At 37.5% G+C, this 19230-nt stretch overlaps 1 protein-coding gene across 7 annotated transcripts in view; it reads left to right on the top strand.

Annotated features, from left to right (window-relative positions):
• Positions 1–18983, top strand: part of SENP2 (SUMO specific peptidase 2) — a 37932-nt gene extending 18949 nt beyond the window's left edge. For 2 of the 7 annotated variants that reach the window (XM_081301391.1, XM_081301390.1), the window contains exons 10-17: positions 127–190; positions 2449–2625; positions 4595–4726; positions 5359–5562; positions 6496–6575; positions 10558–10642; positions 13596–13691; positions 15815–18983. In XM_081301391.1, the coding sequence (XP_081157517.1) occupies positions 127–190; positions 2449–2625; positions 4595–4726; positions 5359–5562; positions 6496–6575; positions 10558–10642; positions 13596–13691; positions 15815–15877 (901 nt within the window). In that variant the 3' untranslated portion in view covers positions 15878–18983. Of the gene's footprint in view, positions 1–126; positions 191–2448; positions 2626–4594; positions 4727–5358; positions 5563–6495; positions 6576–10557; positions 10643–12294; positions 12367–13018; positions 13084–13595; positions 13692–15814 lie in introns of those variants that run through there. The other 5 variants (XR_014022976.1, XM_081301386.1, XM_081301389.1 and 2 more) reach the window with 5 other exon arrangements.
• The last annotated feature ends 247 nt before the right edge of the window (positions 18984–19230 follow it).

Below are 19230 nucleotides of genomic sequence, written 5' to 3'. Positions count from 1 at the left end.
AGAGGATTATGTATCCAGATGATTTTTTGTTTATAAATTAATCATTTCTAAAAGTAGTCTAATATGGACCAAGTTAAAATTATCTAGCAGAAGTCTGTAGTCTCTTAATTTTTTTTTCCCCCTCAGGTGTTCAAAAGGGAAAATTTCTGATACAGAGAAGATGGTGGGAATCAGACTTGAAAATGAAGGTGTAAGTTTTATATATGTTCTTCAATTCACTGGATTTATGTTTTGATACCTTTGTAAAATAAGATAGAAGGCATATATTACTTTGATTTCTGTTCTGTTACTTTCTTTCAAAAAGCAAGAAGCTTTGAAGATATACAACTTTTTGTGTATATCTTGCTGATTTTTATATTTTCAGCAGTCACCTTTCTTTATGAGAGACCAGCCTGACTTCATACCAACCCTTATCTGTATTGTATTCCATCTTTTGGAGAACTTTAAAAAAACATACAAGTCTCTAGGAAAGATATTTCAGAAGTTTGTTTTCAGAGTCAAGGTTTCATATTTACTTGAAAATATTAGCAGTCTAATGCTTAATCAGATTTTATATTTCTACATAAGTTTAGGAATTAAAAAGTGTTTCAGTGATCTCCATAGCAGTAATAAAATTTTTAATAATGGCACACTATTTTGATAAACATTCAATGTCCAAAAGAGATGTGTTTCTAAATTAGGTCCAAACTTGAAGTTTTAGGTTATTTCACAATTTAGATACATAAAATTATAAAAGCATAGGTGACTGCTTTGTGTTAATCAGTTTAGTCAAGTTTGGTTTCCCCAATAATTAAAAGGCTAAGTCATGGTCTTATATCATAAATCTTAGAACTTTCCTTTTTCTAAGTTCTCCATTTTCAGTGATTCTGAGTAGAGTCTTTTGTGTTTGTCAGTTTTTATCTGTGGAGCAAAATCTGAAAGAAGAAGGGAACTAAACATGAGAGGACAAAGTGGAGGTATTTGGAACTTGCCTAGGAAATAATATCCTTCTTCCATCTTTGCTGAACCAGAGGGAAGGACTAATATACCTGACAGTTGGCTGGAATGAAGAATACTGGCTAGGGGTTTTAGGACTGGTGGTTTTAGTCCAAAACTCCATTTCTAAATAAATTTCCTATTTTAAAAATACTTCTCCTACTAGATGACTTAAATCTAATATTAAGGTTTACATAGAGTTATAATAGGGAAAAAGCTTGTCATAGTTTCTGGGGTGCTAGCAGAATTCTTTTTGTTGAATTGAATGTAGTTATTAATTAAAGAGGTGCAATACTGACTTGTACATTTTTATTTTCCCCCATGTTTACTCATTTTTCAATAAACAGTATTACAAAGGATACAGATAAACTACCAGATGAAAGAGATGCATAGGTGTAGAACTTCCATGCTCTTTGTGGTCATGCCACTCCAAATTTTTGCATGTGGTCAGCCATACAGAAGCTGCCTGAACCCAATCTTTGGGCTTTGATGGAGGCTCCTTATGTAGGCATGGTTGGTTATATTATTGGTTATTGGTGGTCAGCTTAACCTTCCTATTTTATTCATTTTTATGTAATATATAATTATTATTATTTTTTTTAATAAACTTCTAATTTCTTTTTTTTTTTTTTAAATATTTATTTTTTAGTTTTAGGTGGACACAATATCTTTTATGTGGTGCTGAGAATTGAACCCAGTGCCTCACGCATGCTAGGTTAGCATGCTACCACTTGAGCCATATCCCCAGCCCATATATAATTATTTTTAAAAATTATTTTTAGTTGTAGACAGATACAATGCCTTTATTTATTTTTATGTGGTGCTGAGGATCAAATTTAGTGCCTCACATGTGCTAGGCAAGCGCTTTACCAACTGAGCCACAACTCCAGTCCTGTAATTACTTTTTTAAAAAAGATATTTTTAGTTGTAGTTGAACACAGTACCTTTATTTTATCTATCTATCTATCTATCTATCTATTTATTTATATGTGGTGCTAAGAATTGAACCCAGTGCCTCACACATGATAGGCAAGTGCTCTACCATTGAACTGCAACTCCAGCCCCTATAATTACTTGATGAAATAGCATAAGGGTAGCTGTAGTTTGTTCTCACTGATGGGATTTTTAGGTCACATTTTAAAAACTCTTTAAAACTTAAATAAAAAATTAACACATTAATTTCAATTGGGATAGAAAAACTGAAATTACTTATCTTGCTACTTTAAGGGAAAGCGGTGAGCATTCTTTTCTATGGTTTGTAATTGAAGTGTCTCTGAGCCTTAACTCTAGAGCTTCTTTGTTCTGTCTCGCCAGAACGACAGCTCTGCTAAATCTACTTTATTCACTTGGAGGATCTGCTAGTTCTCTTTTCTTTTAAGATAATGACACTGTTTTATATATTATTTCCTGTGGAAAATATGTAATATGTTCAAGTATCAAGCATATCAATAAAATATAGAAACTTTTGATCAGAGGAGGGGACACCGAATGGAGCCTGACCTATCCGAAGAAGTGTCAGCTCGACTCCGCCTGGGCAGTGGAAGCAATGGATTACTCAGGAGGAAAATGTCAATACTTGAGGCAAAGGAAAAGAATTTCTCAGGCAAAGAAAGGGATAGAAGAACAGATGATCTCCTTGAACTTTCAGAGGTATTATATATTGTGCTGATTAGAATAAGACACAAGTTTTTAAAATAACCTCAGTTACTCCTAACTTGTTATGTTTTATTTTAAGGAGTTTCTACAGGCAAGGAATGAATGTTTGAAAAAAGTTATAGAGTCGAGATTGTTTTACACTTTGACTACCTTGGTCATTGATGCTCTCGGAAGGTGGCCTAATGAATCAAATATAATGGATTCTTTGCAGATTCTTTTTGTACTCTTCAAACATAAATTGAGTTATGTGATATGGGATTGGCATTAAGAATGAATGCTTTGGGACTGGGGTTGTGGCTCAGCAGTAGAGTGCTTGCATAGCACGTGTGAGGCCCTGGGTTCCATCCTCAGCGCCACATAAAAATAAATAAAGGTATTGTGTCCAACTACAACTAAAAAAAAAAGAAAAGAGTGAATGCTTTGCTGGGCTTGGTGGCATATGCCTATTATCCCAACTTCTCAGGAGTCTGAGACAGGAGAATTGCAAGTTTCAGGTCAGCCTGGGCAATTTAGCAAGACTGTCTAAAACAAAATTAAACAAACAAACAAAGTCTAGGGCTGGATGCAGTGGCACATTCCTCTAATCCCAGAAACTTGAGAAGCTGAAGCAGGAGGATCCCAAGCTAAAAGCCAGCCTCAGCAACTTAGTAAGACCCTGTCTCAAAATAAGAAACAAAAAGAGCTGAAGATATGGCTCAGTGTTAAAGTGCCTCTAGGTTTAATCCCCAGTATGACAAAAGAAAAGAAAAAATAATTAATGTATTTCTGTTTTTTTAAGTAATGATCATGGCTTACTGAAACATCTCTTTCATTGATTATTATATTTGAAAATAGTAAAGACTTAACAGAAAATGAGGGAATGAAAATAGTTAAAATTCTTATTTTAAAGGTGAGCCCATAATCCAGCCCCCCAATGATGTCTTGTTATTGGTGGTCCTATTCAGTGTATATTTCTCAAGCATTAACTATATATTGGACATAGAGGTGGAAAGAGAGCTAAATAAAGTAACCAAATTGTGTGCAGTGGAGAGAATCAGTAGAAAAATCATTTGGGGAGCTGAGGTTGTGGCTTAGTGGTAGAGCACTTGCCTTGCATATGTGAGGCACTGTGTTTGATCCTCAGCATCACATAAAATAAATAAATTAAGTAAAATAAAGGTACTGTGTCCATGTTCAACTAAAAAAATTTAAAAAAAAGAAAAATCATTAGGATGAAAATAACTTTGAATATATTTACAAATTCTATTTTGTAGCTTAAATGTGCATTTGTCTATACAGAGGCACTCAACCACTGAGCCACATTCCCATCCCTAATTTGTATAGAGACATGGTCTCACTGAGTTGCTAAGCATCTCACCATTGCTGAGGCTGGCTTTGAACTCTGTCTCAGCCTCCCAAGTTGCTGGGATTACTGCACCTGGCCTACACGGTTCTTTAAAATAATGAAGGCATCTAGTCAACAAGCATATAATTTTAATAAAGATTGCTTTGTAGTTCTAAGTCTGAATTTTTTAAAAAATTTATTTTTAGTGTACTGCAAATTGAATTCAGGGCTTCAAGTGTGCTAGGCAAGCACTCTACCGCTGAGCTATGCCCCCAGCTCAGTTGGAATATTTTCTTTTCTTTTTTTTTTTTTTTTTTTTTTTTTTTTTTAAGAGACAGAGAGAGAGAGAGAGAATTTTTTTAAATATTTACCTTTTAGTTTTCGGCGAACACAACATCTGTGTTTGTATGTGGTGCTGAGGATCGAACCCGGGCCGCACGCATGCCAGGCGAGCACGCTACCGCTTGAGCCACATCCCCAGCCCCTGGAATATTTTCTAAGTTTGAATTTTCTAGGTCTTTGATGGTATTTTTTCTCAAGTGTCATATGTTGCTGAGATGAAAACTTTTTTTAGTCTGACTTTCAATATTTGTTAATGGTTCTCTGTTAAAATAGCAACCTTTGTACTTTCTAATTCAGGAAATGGAAAAAGAAATCAGTAATGCCCTAGGCCATGGCCCATCGGATGAGATCCTAAGTAGCGCTTTCAAATTGCGAATTACTCGAGGAGATATCCAGACCTTAAAGAACTATCACTGGCTCAATGATGAGGTAAGCTCTTTCTTTTTTTCTTCCCATTTTGACTATTATCATGGTTAACTATTATCTATAATCAAAGTGATTTGTGCCCAATTATAAGAGGTTGGTAAAACAAGGTTTAGGGGTTTTTTTGCTTGTTTTTTAAACAAAAACATCCTGAATCTTACAAAGGTAGCTACTTCTGCTATCTTTGTAATTTTTCTCTTGTGCATCTGAGAATCAATTGAATCAATTTTTTTTTTTTTTTTGGCATTCTGGGAATTGAACCCAGGACCTTGTGCATGTTAGGCAAGTGCTCTATTATTGAGATACATTTTAGCCCTTCATTCTTTCTTAATCTTTCCCATTTTACACCGATCAGTTTCTTTCTGTCCTCTTCCATAGACTTCCCCTTAGTACCTTTCCTAAACACCTCATCTTCCTTCCTTCCTTTTCTCCTTCTTGTTATAGATGTACAACATGCCTTTATTTATTTATTTTTATATGGTGCTAGGGATCGAACCCATTGCCTCAGATCTCTGCCACTGAGCTACAGCCCTAGCCAACAAGCACCTCACTTTCTAATTCATATTAATTCAAGTAGAAACTTAGTTTCAGTAATATACTTGCCATGTTCCAACTTTTATTCTTTTGGTATTTTATAGGTTATTAATTTTTACATGAATCTTCTAGTGGAAAGAAATAAAAAGCAAGGCTATCCAGCACTTCATGTATTCAGCACTTTCTTCTATCCTAAATTAAAGTCTGGGGGTTACCAAGCAGTGAAAAGATGGACCAAAGGGGTTAATCTCTTTGAACAAGAACTTGTTCTGGTGCCTATTCATCGGAAGGTACATTGGAGCCTTGTGGTGAGTTCAGAGGGTTAATTGTTGGAGTTTGGATGCAAACTGTTTCCTTAAATGATGAAAGTCATTCTTTGTCCAGTGAAAGGCCGATAATATGTATGAAAGGCATACTCTAAAGAGTCTTTTCTTAATTCTTTTTTTTTTCCCTGGCATTACTGGGCATTGAACCCAGGTCCTTGCACCTGAAAGGCATGCACTCTATCACCAAGTCACATTTCCAGCCTTTTTCTATTTCTTATTTTTATTTTGAGACAGGGTTACACTAAGTTGCTGAGGCTGGCCCCAACTTGCAACCCTCCTTCCTTGGTTCATAGGCATGTACCACTGTGCCCAGCTCCCTACGTATTTCATCCTTCACTTATTAGACTGAGGGGTGAGCCCAGAGGCTCTCCACCACTGAGCCACATCCCCAGCTCTTTTTATTTTTTATTTTGAGACAGAGTCTTTCCCAGGTAAAGGCTGGCCTTGAACTTGGGTTTCTTGCCTCAACCTCCTGAGTTGCTGAAAATAGTAGTCATGTACCACTGCACCAATTTCCTAATCAGTTCTTAAGTTGGACAACTTAGAAAGCTAGAAGAATGATTCTTATACTTGTGGAGCTTTCATTTCTAAGAGATAAGTTTTGTAATTTTATTTGTATATTTAGTTTCATTTATAAGATGGGTAAGGTGGTATAGGTTTGTTGAAGAAAGGTGAAGGTGAAGAAGAAACAAGAAAGCTTCTAGGTCTTTATCTAGAAATAGAAATATATAATATTAAACTCATATCTCTGTGATATTTTATAACTTTTAAAAACTCAACATGTTTCTAAATTAATCCATGTTTGTACATGTGTTGATTTTTTTTAAAGATGCTTTTCGTTTGGAATTAAACTTTGTGTTTCTGTTAATGTTTAAGATATTTCAGCTTCTCCATGTTGCCATCTTTCCATTATAGGTGATGGACCTAAGAAAAAAGTGTCTTAAATACCTGGATTCTATGGGACAAAAGGGCCACAGGATCTGTGAGATTCTCCTGTAAGTAAGGCTAGAAAACTTCACTGTTGTCTCATTGTGCCCTTTTTGTTGATATCTCTTTTATTTAATTTTAGTAAGCTCTGAATGGCAGTCTCTTTCTTTTTTTGGTATCAGGGATTGAACCCAGAGGTGTTTAAGCACTAAGCCAAATCCCAAGTACTCACCCCCCCCCCCCCCGCCACCCCTTTTAAATATTTTAGAGACAGGGTCTCACTAAATTGCTTAGGGCCTCACTTGAGTTGCTGAGGCTGGCTTTGAACTTGAAATCCTTCTGCCTCAGCCTCTCGAACCTCTGGGATTATAGGCATGCACCACTTCACCAGGCCTAGATGGCAGCCTTAATATGCAGTTAAAGCTGTCTTCCCAGGGGCTGGGGTTGTGGCTCAGCGGTATAGCACTTGTCTCTCACGTGTGAGACCCTGGGTTCGATCCTCAGCACCACATAAAAATAAATAAACAAAATAAAGATATTGTGCCCATGTTTAACTAAAAAAAAAAATATTAAAAAAAAAAAGCTGTCTTCCCAGTGGCTGATCGAACCTGAGAAGTCGTATTTAATAGCATCATTGAAAAAAAGTTTATCTTGTGTTTATAATGTAAAATATATCTTAATATAGTCCTGTGATTTAAATTTGATTTCTTTGGGATTGATACATTCTTCTGGATATTCAAAGAATTATTAGTTGGGGAGTATTAGTCTTATAAATTATGAAATCCACTCATGTCTCTGTGCTTTCCATGGTAGTTGGATTCATCTCATAGAACCCAAGGGCAGTTTTTAAATTATAATGTGTGGTTTGTAGGCAGCTATTTCAAATACAGAAAGTAGTTCTCCCTGTATCTGTTGGTATAAACTCTAAGTGGATGCCTGAAACCACAGACAGTATTGAATCCTACATATACTATGTTTTTTCCTATGTGCCTATAGCATTGCCACATAGTATCAGAGTTAATCTGTCCTTCCATATTTTTTGCCCTGGAGCTTCCTGTGTGTCATTATTCTTACTCTTTGTAACCATTATTAAGTAAAATAGTGTTACTTGACTACAAGCCCTGAAATGCCAGGATAGCCAGTCTCATAACCAAAACTGCTATTAAATGCAGGTAGGTAGTATATGCAATGTGAATATGCTAGGCAAAGGGAAGATTCATGTGCCAGATGGTCTGGAGCAGATGATGTAAGATTTCTTCATGCTACTTAGAACAGTATGCAATTTAAAATTTATGAATTGTTTATTTTTCAAATTTTCTATTTAATGTCTTTGAATAATGGGTAACTAAAACTACAGAAAGTAAAATCACAGATAAGAAGGTACTCCTGTAGCAATTGTTAGAAACCTGCCTTTAAAGCATAATTATTAGCTGTGTAAATTGGTGACATGAATTTGAAAGTGAAGCAGCACATCAGGAAGAGAAGCCCCACTCCCCACCATACTTTTTTTGTGTGTGTATGTGTGGTCGTGGAGGAAAAAACCAGGGGTTCACCTATGCTAGGTACCTGGCCAGATAAGACCCTTTTGAACTTCCTCTGCTTGCTGGAAGCAAATGCAAGCTCCTTTTTTTTTTTTAGTTGTAGATGAACACAGTACCTTTATTTATTTATTTTTATGTGGTACTGAGGATCAAACCCAGTGTCTCACACATGCTAGGCAAGCACTCTACCACTGAGCCAAAACCCCAGCCTGCAGGCTCCCTTCTTTTACCTTGGTAAGAATGAGTTAACTTTTTAAATGAATCTTACAAAGAAAAGTTGTTCTTAACCATAATTAATTCATTTATCTCGCCCCTGCAATTTGTTTTATTGTACAAGATCTTTTCAACTGGGTATGGTGTTGCATGCCTGTAATCCCAGTGACTCAAGATTGAGGTAGGAGGATCACAAGTTTGAGGACAGCCACAGCAACTTAGCAAGACCCCATTTAAAAATAAAAAAAGCACTGAGGCTATAGCTCAGTGGTAGAGCACTTGCTTAGCACACATGAGGCCCTGAATTCAATTCCCAGTTAAAAAAAAAAAATGATCTTTATATTTATGATTGTTTATCTTGAACAAAAAAGAAATTTTTAAAAATCAGAAGATACACCAAATTATATATAATCCTTCTAGTCTTTCCTATGTAAAATATAGAATGTGCATATGTATTTGTGAGTGCATAAACACATGTACTAATATATTATTGCATACATAGGCACTGCTTATTACTGCTTATTGAAATCACACAGTACAGTTTTGTTTTCTGCTTATAACAGGATACCAAAAAGAAAAAAAAAAGTCCATACTTTTTTATAGTCATACTATAGTCATATAGTTTTTGTTTCCTGATGCACCTAGTCCAATTTTTCTCAATCTTTTTTTCATTATCTTACCCACCAGGAGAAAATTTTAATTTAATTTTTCCATAATAAGAAAAAATTATACTAATGATTAAGTCTGAGTGAGTTGAGTTTTGGAAGGCTACAACCCACTGAAATATCTTTGATTTTTATCCCTTAGGAACTATGTTTTACCCTGTTTGGAACAGTACTGCACCCATTGAAACTGTATGTCCTGGTCTAATGCAGGCTTACCTTCTATGCACCTTAGGATTAGGACTGATGTTTAGGTTGCTGAATTTAATAACCTAAAGATGTGGATAAAATTAATCATTCCTAAGAATATATATTCTCCTAAGAATAATGAAATTCTCCTATATAATCACAATGTTACTATCACACTTATAACAATCATTAATATGTAATATATGGTCCATATTCTGATACCTCCAGGTATCTTTTTTTTAAAATTTTTTTTTTTTTTAAAGAGAGAGTGAGAGAGGAGGAGAGAGAGAGAGAGGGAGAATTTTTAATATTTATTTTTTAGTTCTCGGCGGACACAACATCTTTGTTGGTATGTGGTGCTGAGGATCGAACCCGGGCCGCACGCATGCCAGGCGAGCGCGCTACCGCTTGAGCCACATCCCCAGCCCTTTTTTTTAAAATTTTTTAAAAAAATGTTGGCGGACCTTTATTTGATTCATTTATTTATATGCAGTACTGAGTATCAAACCCAGTGCCTCACGCATGCTAAGCAAGTGATCTACCACTGAGCCAAAACCACAGCCTCTCCAGGTATCCTTTGTATCCTCCCATCAGTCCAAGAGCCAATCAGGGTTCAGACATGTTTTTAATGTCTTTTTTAGTCTCTCCTTTAATTCAGAACAGTCTTCTTGCCTTTTAATTTCTCAAGAGTTCAGGACATGTATCTTATGTCATATTGATTTTGAACTGAGAAAAAGCAAGTTGTTAAATGAGGGCTTTTTTTTTTTTTCTTTAATGGTACCTGGGATTGAACCCCAGAGGTGCTTTAACACTGAGCTACATCCCATCCCCAATCCTTCTTATATTTTAAGACAGGGTCTTGCAAAATTGAAGAGAGATTTGCTAAGTTGCTGAGCTGGCCTCCAACTTTTGATCCTCCTGCCTCAACTCCCAAGTTGCTGGGATTATAGGTGTGCACCACTGAGAACAAAATGTGTGTTTTAAAATTGTGTCTATAGCCAGGTGCAGTAGGGCATGCCTATAATCTCAGTGATTTGGGAAGCTGAAGCAAAAGGATCGCAAATTCAAGTTTACCTTGGGCAACTTAGAGTAAGACACTGTTTAAAAAATATAAAGGGCCAGGGATGTAGCTTGTTAGTAGAACACCCCTAGGTCAATCCCCAGTACCCAGATAATAAACAAGCAAACAAAAATGTGTGTATGCAGGTACATTACAATAATTTGGTAATAGTAATTATTTCTGGAGTGGTTATTATAGTGGTCTTTTCATGTACAATTTTTGTTAGAAAATTAAAGACACAAAAGCAGTCACATTTTTAAAAATCTAATGTAACTGGGATTGAGAATGGCATATCTGTTAAACATCACAAAATCCTTTGTCACAATGGTCATTTTCCTAGGAATTCATTGATATATTCATTCTTTGCTGTTTTTGTTTTCTTTAGTCAGTATTTACAGGATGAAAGTAAGACCAAAAGAAATATTGATCTAAATCTTTTAGAGTGGACCCACTACAGCATGAAGCCACATGTAAGTGATATTTATCTATATTTGGCCTACTTTGTTTCATTTACTGACAGTATCATTTTATTCAGTCTTGGCTTCTTTCTTACCCTCACTTCACTCACTGCTTTAAGCATGCATGACATGCATTCTCCTGAATATACATCTTTTTTTAAAAAAAAATATTTTTTAGTTACATATGGACACAGTATCTTTATTTTGTTTATTTACTTTTATGTGGTGCTGAGGATCAAACCCAGTGCCTCTTACGTGGGAGGCAAGTGCTCTATAGCTGAGCCATACCCCAGCCGCCTAAATATATATCTTTGTGTGTATGTGTGTGTGTGTGTGGTGCTGGGAATTGAACTCAGGGTCTCATGAGTGCTAAGCACACACTCCACCACTGAGCTACACCCCCAGTCTTAAAGTATAGATCTTAAGAATGACCTAGTTCCAAATCTTCAGCCATTTATTTAACCAAAATAGTTCCTTCTTAGTCTTTATCTAAGACTATCTTTCTCCAAATCTATTAAATGTATTAAAACTGGTTTTTGGAAAAACCCAGTTCCACTATATGAGAACCAGTCCCAAGGTACCATGAGATCCAAGAAAGAGGTAGATAGATCCAGGATTGTAGAGTGTTAGTAATTGGACACTTACTGACAGAAGCATGGTCCTAGGTGTCAGCAAGACCGGTAGATATCCACGATTTGGGTCAGAATAATTTATAAAGTAGTTGGGAAGTAGGTGACTTCATTCAAGCCAAGATAATCATGTTTATCTCAAGTGACTATGAAAGACTTTAGATGCATTGCTTTTACTTACTCTGCCAGAGTCTGGCTGTAAAACTCCACGTATTACTCTACTGTTTTGTCTATTTGAAGTATGCTGGGAGACAAGTGAGGAAAACTCAGAGTTACTCAGGGGCAGTTATGGCTCAAGATGGCTGTAGTCATGTCAAATTGAAATATAGATAGTGTGCGCGTGTGCATGCACACACACACACACACACACACACACAAAAGCACATCTCAGATTAGAAAAACAAGCTGGGCGCGGTGGCACACACCTATAATCCCAGCAGTTTGGGAGGTTGAGGCAGGAAGATTGTGAGTTCAAAGCCAGCCTCAGCAAAAGCGAGGTGCTAAGCAATCAGTGAGACCCTGTCTCTAAATAAAATACAAAATAGAGTTGGAGATGTGGCTCAGTGATTGAGTGCCCCTGAGTTCAATCCCCAGTTTAAAAAAAACAAAAACAAAAACAAAAAAATAAATAAATAAATTTAAGTCAGTTACTTTTCTTAGTACTAATGAAAGTTTAAAGTTGTTGTCCAAAATTTATCTGGGGATTTGTTTATTTGGGTTTAGGGTCTCATGCCATGGGTTTTCAAGAGTCAAGCATGCTGAATCTCCTTCCAATTCAAGATTTGAAAATGTGTCCCTCTTTGAATCCTAATAACTACGCTTTAAAGTTAGCCACATGAATTCCATTTTAGTCCTAACCTGTATATGATGACTCCACTATTTTCATACAAAAGCATTCCCATTTCCAAATTAAATCATTTGGAAGTTGAGCCTTGAAATTTCCTGAGGAGAGGACAGGTATGAGTCGAATAGGATCAATACTGTGTTCTGGTGTGGAAAATGTAATTTAAAAAAACAAATACTCTTCCTTTGTAGATTGGAGTCTGTAGTTCTGTGTCCTCTGAGAGATGCCAGCCCAGGGAGAAAAGTATGAGGCACCTAGCATATGTATGGGACGTGTGCATGTTCTGTTTTTTTTTTTTTTTTTACAGCAATCAACTATATTTCTGTGAATAAAAAATGGCACTTTTGTCATTGAGTGTGTTTGTTTTCTAGCAGTGGAATCGGTGTCTTACTATCTTGTACTCTATGACTAACAGCCCAAGTGTATAAAGAGTTGGTCAAGATTAGGATAAGATAGGCCCTGGGGATATGTAAGCTTACCTCCTGTGGGTTTTAAATCTGCCACCTTTGGCTTATGATGCTCTTTTCCCCTTCCTCCCCCATCCCCCCAGGTACTGGAGATTGCACCCAGGGGCACTTTATCATTGAGCTATATTCCTATATCCTCACTCAACCCCTCTCCCTGTTCTTTTTTTTTGGTGGGGGGGGGGTGTTTTTTTGAGACAGGATCTTGCTAAGTTGCCAAGGCTGGCTTGAACTTGGCTCAGTCCTTCTGTCTTAGCCTCCCAAGTGACTGAGATTACTGGTGTCACTACTCTGTCAGGCATTGTGATGCTTGCAGCAAGTTCTGTTTCTGCTTAAGGGACAGATTGCAATGGGTTAAAGCTTATCAGAGGCTTTTTTACTTGTCCCTCTTTCTCCCCACCCTCAACCCCTTATTTTTTTATTGGTGCTTTGTGTCTGTTCCTCTTGATAGGGGTCCAAAGCAGTAGGCCTGTTTTCCTGGCTAGGATGAGAAGATAAACTGCAATTTCCAAGTAGGTTAGTTACATTTTAAGTGTCTCTTTGATTAACCTACACATAACCTTTTTTAAAGTTATAACTTTCTGAAATAATTCTGACTAGCATTCCTGTTCCTAGTAATACACCTTCCAGTTTGGTTTCATTTCTTTTGTTTTTCTAAGTGCTGGGGATGGAACCAGGACCTTAAGTAACTAGGCAAGTGCTCTGTCATATCACTCAGCTGTACCCTCAGCCCTCAGTTTAGTTTCTTTGAATGAGAGCTAAGAGATGGAACTCTTACTTTGCTTTCTCCTTTCTCCTAAAAAACATTTTCCATGGAGTCCCATGCTCTTAGGTCATGATTAGGATTTTTATGAGTAAAGCTAATTGTGTTAGTGTGTGTGTGTCTGTGTGTTTGTGCAATATTAGATTTAACATTTACCTTTGTAATACTGTTTTCCACAGTATTTAGATATTTAGGAAAAAATCTAAGGAAGTTGTTGTATTTGGCGATACTTTACCACTTCCTCTCTTTGTTTTTGTAATTTTAGGAGATTCCTCAACAGTTGAATGGGAGTGATTGTGGAATGTTTACTTGTAAATATGCAGATTATATTTCTAGGGACAAACCTATCACATTTACTCAGGTGAGTAAAGATCCTTCCTTATCCACTTCCTTGTTACTGTATAAGGTAGAACACTTTGCTAGTCAGTGCCTGGCACACATTAAGTCCTCAATTATAGTAGTTGCTCTGCTATAGTGTTATTGCAGTAACCCTTGGGCATAGTTCTGCTCTTGCCAGAATCAGAGTTTGTTCTAGCATCTGTTCTCAGGTTTATCCTGGTCTCTGGTGAAGAATGGGATAATTTTCATGTTTCTGAACTTCATTGTTCACTGGTTCATATGTATTTTTAGCTAAAGAGGGAGGCATGTGAGAATATGTAATAAAAAGGAAAAATTAGGCCTTGTGAAAACGTAAGCCTCAGGTCTAAGACATAACCATGAATACTGCTGTTCCTTTCTGTTCTGGTTAGTTTGGGTTCCCCATGCTTCTACATTTGAGTGAAAATTCAAGTATATTGGGAACTCTTGAGAATTTCTGTTTCTAATGGTGGATGCTGAACCTTTTTACAAATAAGTATTACCCGCATTAAAATATATTTCTCTTTGGGGCTGGGGATGTGGCTCAAGTGGTAGCGCGCTTGCCTGGCATGCGTGCGGCCCGGGTTCGATCCTCAGCACCACATACAAACAACGATGTTGTATCCGCCAATAACTAAAAAATAAATATTAAAAAATTCTCTCTCTCTCTCTCTAAAAAAAAAAATTAAATAAATAAAAAAAAATATATTTCTCTTCAGCAGACCTCAATTTGATGTTTGCCAAACAAAACTTTGGCACATCATGAAGTAACCAGGGTTCATATAATTGCTGAATTCATACAATTGCAGTCTAAAGGAAAGGCACAGTTTGACTAAGAATGAATGTACAGTTTTTTATTCTATGTTTTGACTATTCAAAAAAATTAATAGCCAGGTGCAGTGGCATATCCCAGCAGCTCAGGAGGCTAAGGCAGGGGAATCACAAGTTCAAAGTCAGCCTCAGCAACTAGGTAAGGCCTTAAGCAACTTAGTAAGACCCTGTTTGAAATAAAAAACAAAAAAAAAGGGCTGGGGATGTGGCTCAGTGGTTAAGTGCCTCCAGGTTTCTAGGTTTGATTCCTAGTACCAAAAAAAAAAAATTAAGACTTCCCACCCCATACCAGGAACTCACTAGTAATTTATAATAAAGTTATGTACCCAACTATTTATAATAGTACATTAAGGGTGTAAACTTCTAATTCATCAGAAGGTAGGGGGTAGGCAGTTGAGTTACAGGTTATTTTGGTGTTGTCTTTTGTTTTCCTGCTTCAAAAATTGGCCTATGCAGGGGCTGGGGATGTGGCTCAAGCGGTAGCGAGCTCGCCTGGCATGCCTGCGGCCCCAGTTCAATCCTCAGCACCACATACAAATAAAGATGTTGTGTCCTCAGAAAACTAAAAAAATAAATAAATATTTTTAAAAAATAGCCTATGCAGTTATTGTCAGTTAAAGCAGTATCATTAAGCGAAACATCTCTCTCTCTCTCTTTTTTTTTTTTTTAATTTGTTTGGTTTAGTACTAGGGATTGAACCCAGGGGCGCTCTACTACTTCTTATTTTGAGATAGGGTCCCAGTAAGTTGCTGAAACTGGCCTCCAACTTGGTGATCTCCCTATGTCAGCCTCCCTAATGCCTGAGATTATAGGTGTGCCCCACTGCACCCAGTTACATTTCATTTTTTGATGCTGCTAAATTTAGCAAGGAGTTGATTATTCTCTGAACTTGAGATTTCAAGGGAAGAAACTTTTTTTTTTTTTAACAGAATTGGCAGTGTATAAAACAGGAATTTGTAGATCAAAATTTTCCTTACATAAATAAAGGCCACTTTTTTCATATAAAAGCAAATAATGTTCACCATAGAACGTTTCAAAAGTACATTTAAATAGAAAAGTTGCTTGTCTCTTGGACATTTCTGGTTTTGATACACATAAATTTTTTCCCCCAATGCTGAGATCCAAACCCATAATTATGAACATTATGCTTTGTAAGGTTTATGCTGTGATGTAAAAATGTCAAGGCTGACATAAGGACATGGACAGCCCACTTCGTTTACATGATGACACCTACAGGTTGTGATGCTGCGCTCATCAGTGTGTAACTGAGTGCATTGTTTGTGGGATTTTTTGCAGCACCAGATGCCTCTCTTCCGGAAGAAGATGGTGTGGGAAATCCTTCATCAGCAGTTGCTGTGAGAAAGCCCCTCCTGCTCCCTCTAGCTGCTGGTGGTTCTTTCACGGACGTTTCCATATACCTCATGCATTGTGGGTTAAAAAGTCCCTGCATCATTTCTGTTCTCTCACAGGTACTGAGCTGTCAAAAGTGCATGGAGGCCCCTCGCTGCACTACAGTCCTGACTTGGGGTGTGGAGGGGCTGCTTGCAACCCTGTCTGTAAGGCTGTGCCTGCTCAGAGCCCTGGACTGTTCAACCCACACAAGAACAAACGCTAACTATTATGTTTTTTGTTTTAAAGAGTTCTTTCCCTATGAATGTGGGAAATGCAGGATTTATTCTATGAATTTTTTTTTTTCTTTTCTGTGTGTTTGTTCACATGCATTCATTTGCTCACTCATTTGCAAATATTGGGCAGTGGCCGTTTTCCACTGCTCTTTTACAGTTAACTCTAAATTACTTGTTTGAACTATTTATTTCTGAAAGGAATGTTAATCAAACTGCCACTCCCTGCTGAAGATCAGGAGGGACATCAGTGGGGAGAGGAAGGAAGTGTTAATTAACTTTTCTATTGCTGGAGCAGTAACTGCCAACTTGAAGTAAGGGGTCTCCCCATTTTTGAGGCTGGAAAATGCCAGGATAAACAAAAATGCTGTGTTGTCGGGCCAATGGCCTTTCAGAGGAAATATGACACTCCAGCGTCGGCACAGTGTTGTGGAGAAGTAGCAGTGTGGCCAAGGAGGTCTGGCCATCCATGTGTCTTCAGAAGAGTGTCATGGTCATCTTAGAGACACTTCCCTTTCTGGAATTGAGGTGACTTGGTTGACTCTTGAAACTGGATTCAGAGTAACTATAGACCCTAAATCTTCATTTTCATCCTATATGTGTTTGAATATAAACCTCAGTAAGGGTTGGCCAGAGCTCTCCATGTCACAGGACAGTATTCAGTTTAAAGCTCTGTTTTTCCTCAAAGTTTTTTTTTTTTTTAAAGCTAAAATGCAGTTTTTTACTCATTTAAAATTAACATCCCCCACTCCACCCCTATTCAGATCTGTGGAAGAAGACGTAGCATTTGGCTCTGGGTTATATAATAATCTATTTTGCATATGAAAGTTTGTATTTAACTTTTTGTTCATTAAAAATATTACAGATGTGGTTATGCAGTTTTAATTTCAGAAAGTTTAGAGTTGGTCAGAACATATTTTGCAAGATCTAGTGCCTAGTGTTGCTTTTATGATGTAATAAAAGGTTGTCTGGCAGAACCTGAAAAGTATATGCTGAAATGATTTCTTACCCTTTCCTTGCTTTAACCTTCCAAACTTGTTCTGGTACATAAAAGTGAGAGGTAAAACTGGAAAAATTGGGTGTGTGTGTCAGCTATTAATCTAAATGTCTACCACTTGGAGGGCCTGGGATGCAATATAACTATCGCAACCAGTTTTCCTGTGACTTTAAAAGTCCTGGAATGGGACGTGGTGCCTGCCATGTGAACTGATGCTGCTATGCCTACTAGGTGACCAGATCAGAGGCTGTGTGGTCAGGTGAGAACTAAAGGGCTAGGTGATTGTACCAACTCTCCCTCAGGCTGGGGTTGCACAGAGCACCCTTCCTGAAGCCATGACCCTCTCCCCGGGGCTTGTAGGGCTGGGCCAGTGAGTATTGAGATCAAGCAGCTGCCACAGCCAATAAAGCCCAGGGGGTTTACTGGGTCTGCACTCTACTGGCACCTGGTTTCCACTGGGCATCATCCTATTTCACTTGAGAATTTAGAACCTTGGTTTAAATTTGTGCCACGATGGGTTAGTCTGGTTTGGAATGGAAGTTTGTATTCTGCCCAGATGAATGACGCTGGAAGCTGATGGAGTATTTGAGGGGCCTTTTAAGAGCAGCTTTCACTGACCTTTCCATGATGTTTACTCTTCAGAAAAACTCTAAATTATCTTCCAGGACATAATGAAATTGGTAAGATCAGAGTGTTAAGCTAGAGAGTAGCATTTTTTTACCATAAGTTTCTGTATTTAAGGAGAAATACAGCAGGCCAGCGTTCCCTAGGCACTGACATGTCTTCCTTGATGCAAAGCCGCATGTTGGTGATAGAACCTTTATGTCTAAACAGTTTATGAAAAAAATGGTCAGGTGATAAAAGTAGCTGTTGATTATATCAGTAGCAAGTTAGCAGCATTAAAACCAGTGATTTTTCTTTTTTAAATTGTAGTAGTTTGGGACCCAATAAAAGGTGCAATAAACCATGGTTCTTTTTGTTCTCTCTCTCTCTCTCTCTCTCTCTCTCTCTCTCTCTCTCTCTCTCTCTCTCTCTCTCTCTCTTACACACACACACACACACACACACACACACACACCACGTTTCCCCTTTTTGTTGCGTACTGGGGACTGAATGTAGGGCCTCTCGCATGCTAGGCAAGCACTCTACCACTGATGGGCTGGGGTTGCAGCTCAGTTGTTGAGTGCTTGCCTCACATGTGTGAGGCACTAGGTTCAATCCTCAGCACCACATACATAAATAAATAAATAAAACAAAGATATTTTAAAAAATCAATAAAGATAAAAATCATATACAATTTGTAAGTATCTTTCTCATGCTTGACCTTGTGCCAGAGCTGGGGTTGGGGTGGAAGAGAAATAGACCTGGGTCATCTGGAAGGTGTTCTTGGGAGCCCCATATTCTACCTCAGTTACAGCTATGAAATCTCTGATCTTTTCCTTATCTGAAGTCCTAAGCACAACTTGGGGACTGCCAAGTGGAATGATGGTTGTTTGTGCTGGGAGGATGTGCTTAGTGATGAGACCTAGGCGTGGGTGTGGGGAGAATGTTTCCTTCAAGATACAGTGAACCTCCAACACAAACAAGCAAAATGGAGAAAGTTGTTTGTAATAACTTTAGTACTGTAGCTAATAAGCCCCACTGTTTAAATTGGCTTTTGTGAACTAATTGGGGACCCACTCTCTTTATTAACAGTTTCTCCGAGCACGTAATATTCAAACTTTTGGTACTTAACTCACTTGTGAGTTGGAGATCTAGCTAACTGTATTGCTTTGATGATTTTCTTCTTTTAATTTACTTAATTAAAAGGTAGATTTTGGGGTGTGTTGGTATAGGTGTTGATTCTCTTTATTTACCAATAAATTTCATCTCTTTAATTCAGTGGCTTTCAAATTTTTTATTGCAACTCATAGTAATAAATATATTTTATGTTGTGACGAATGCAAACACCGACATATTATGAAATTATAAGTGCACATACAAAAATTTCACAAGCAGTTCTTAGCCTTACTATGTGATTTGAGAGTTCCACTAGAAAAAGGGGGAGGATCGTGATCATCATGCTGATTTCTGTGCCCACTGATGGATGGAGA

This window comes from Spermophilus citellus (genome assembly GCF_964194105.1).
Source record: "Spermophilus citellus genome assembly, chromosome: 7".
Taxonomy (NCBI): domain Eukaryota; kingdom Metazoa; phylum Chordata; class Mammalia; order Rodentia; family Sciuridae; genus Spermophilus; species Spermophilus citellus.
The sequence above is the reverse complement of the archived record's forward strand: the minus strand, read 5'-3'. Positions and strand labels throughout refer to the sequence as shown.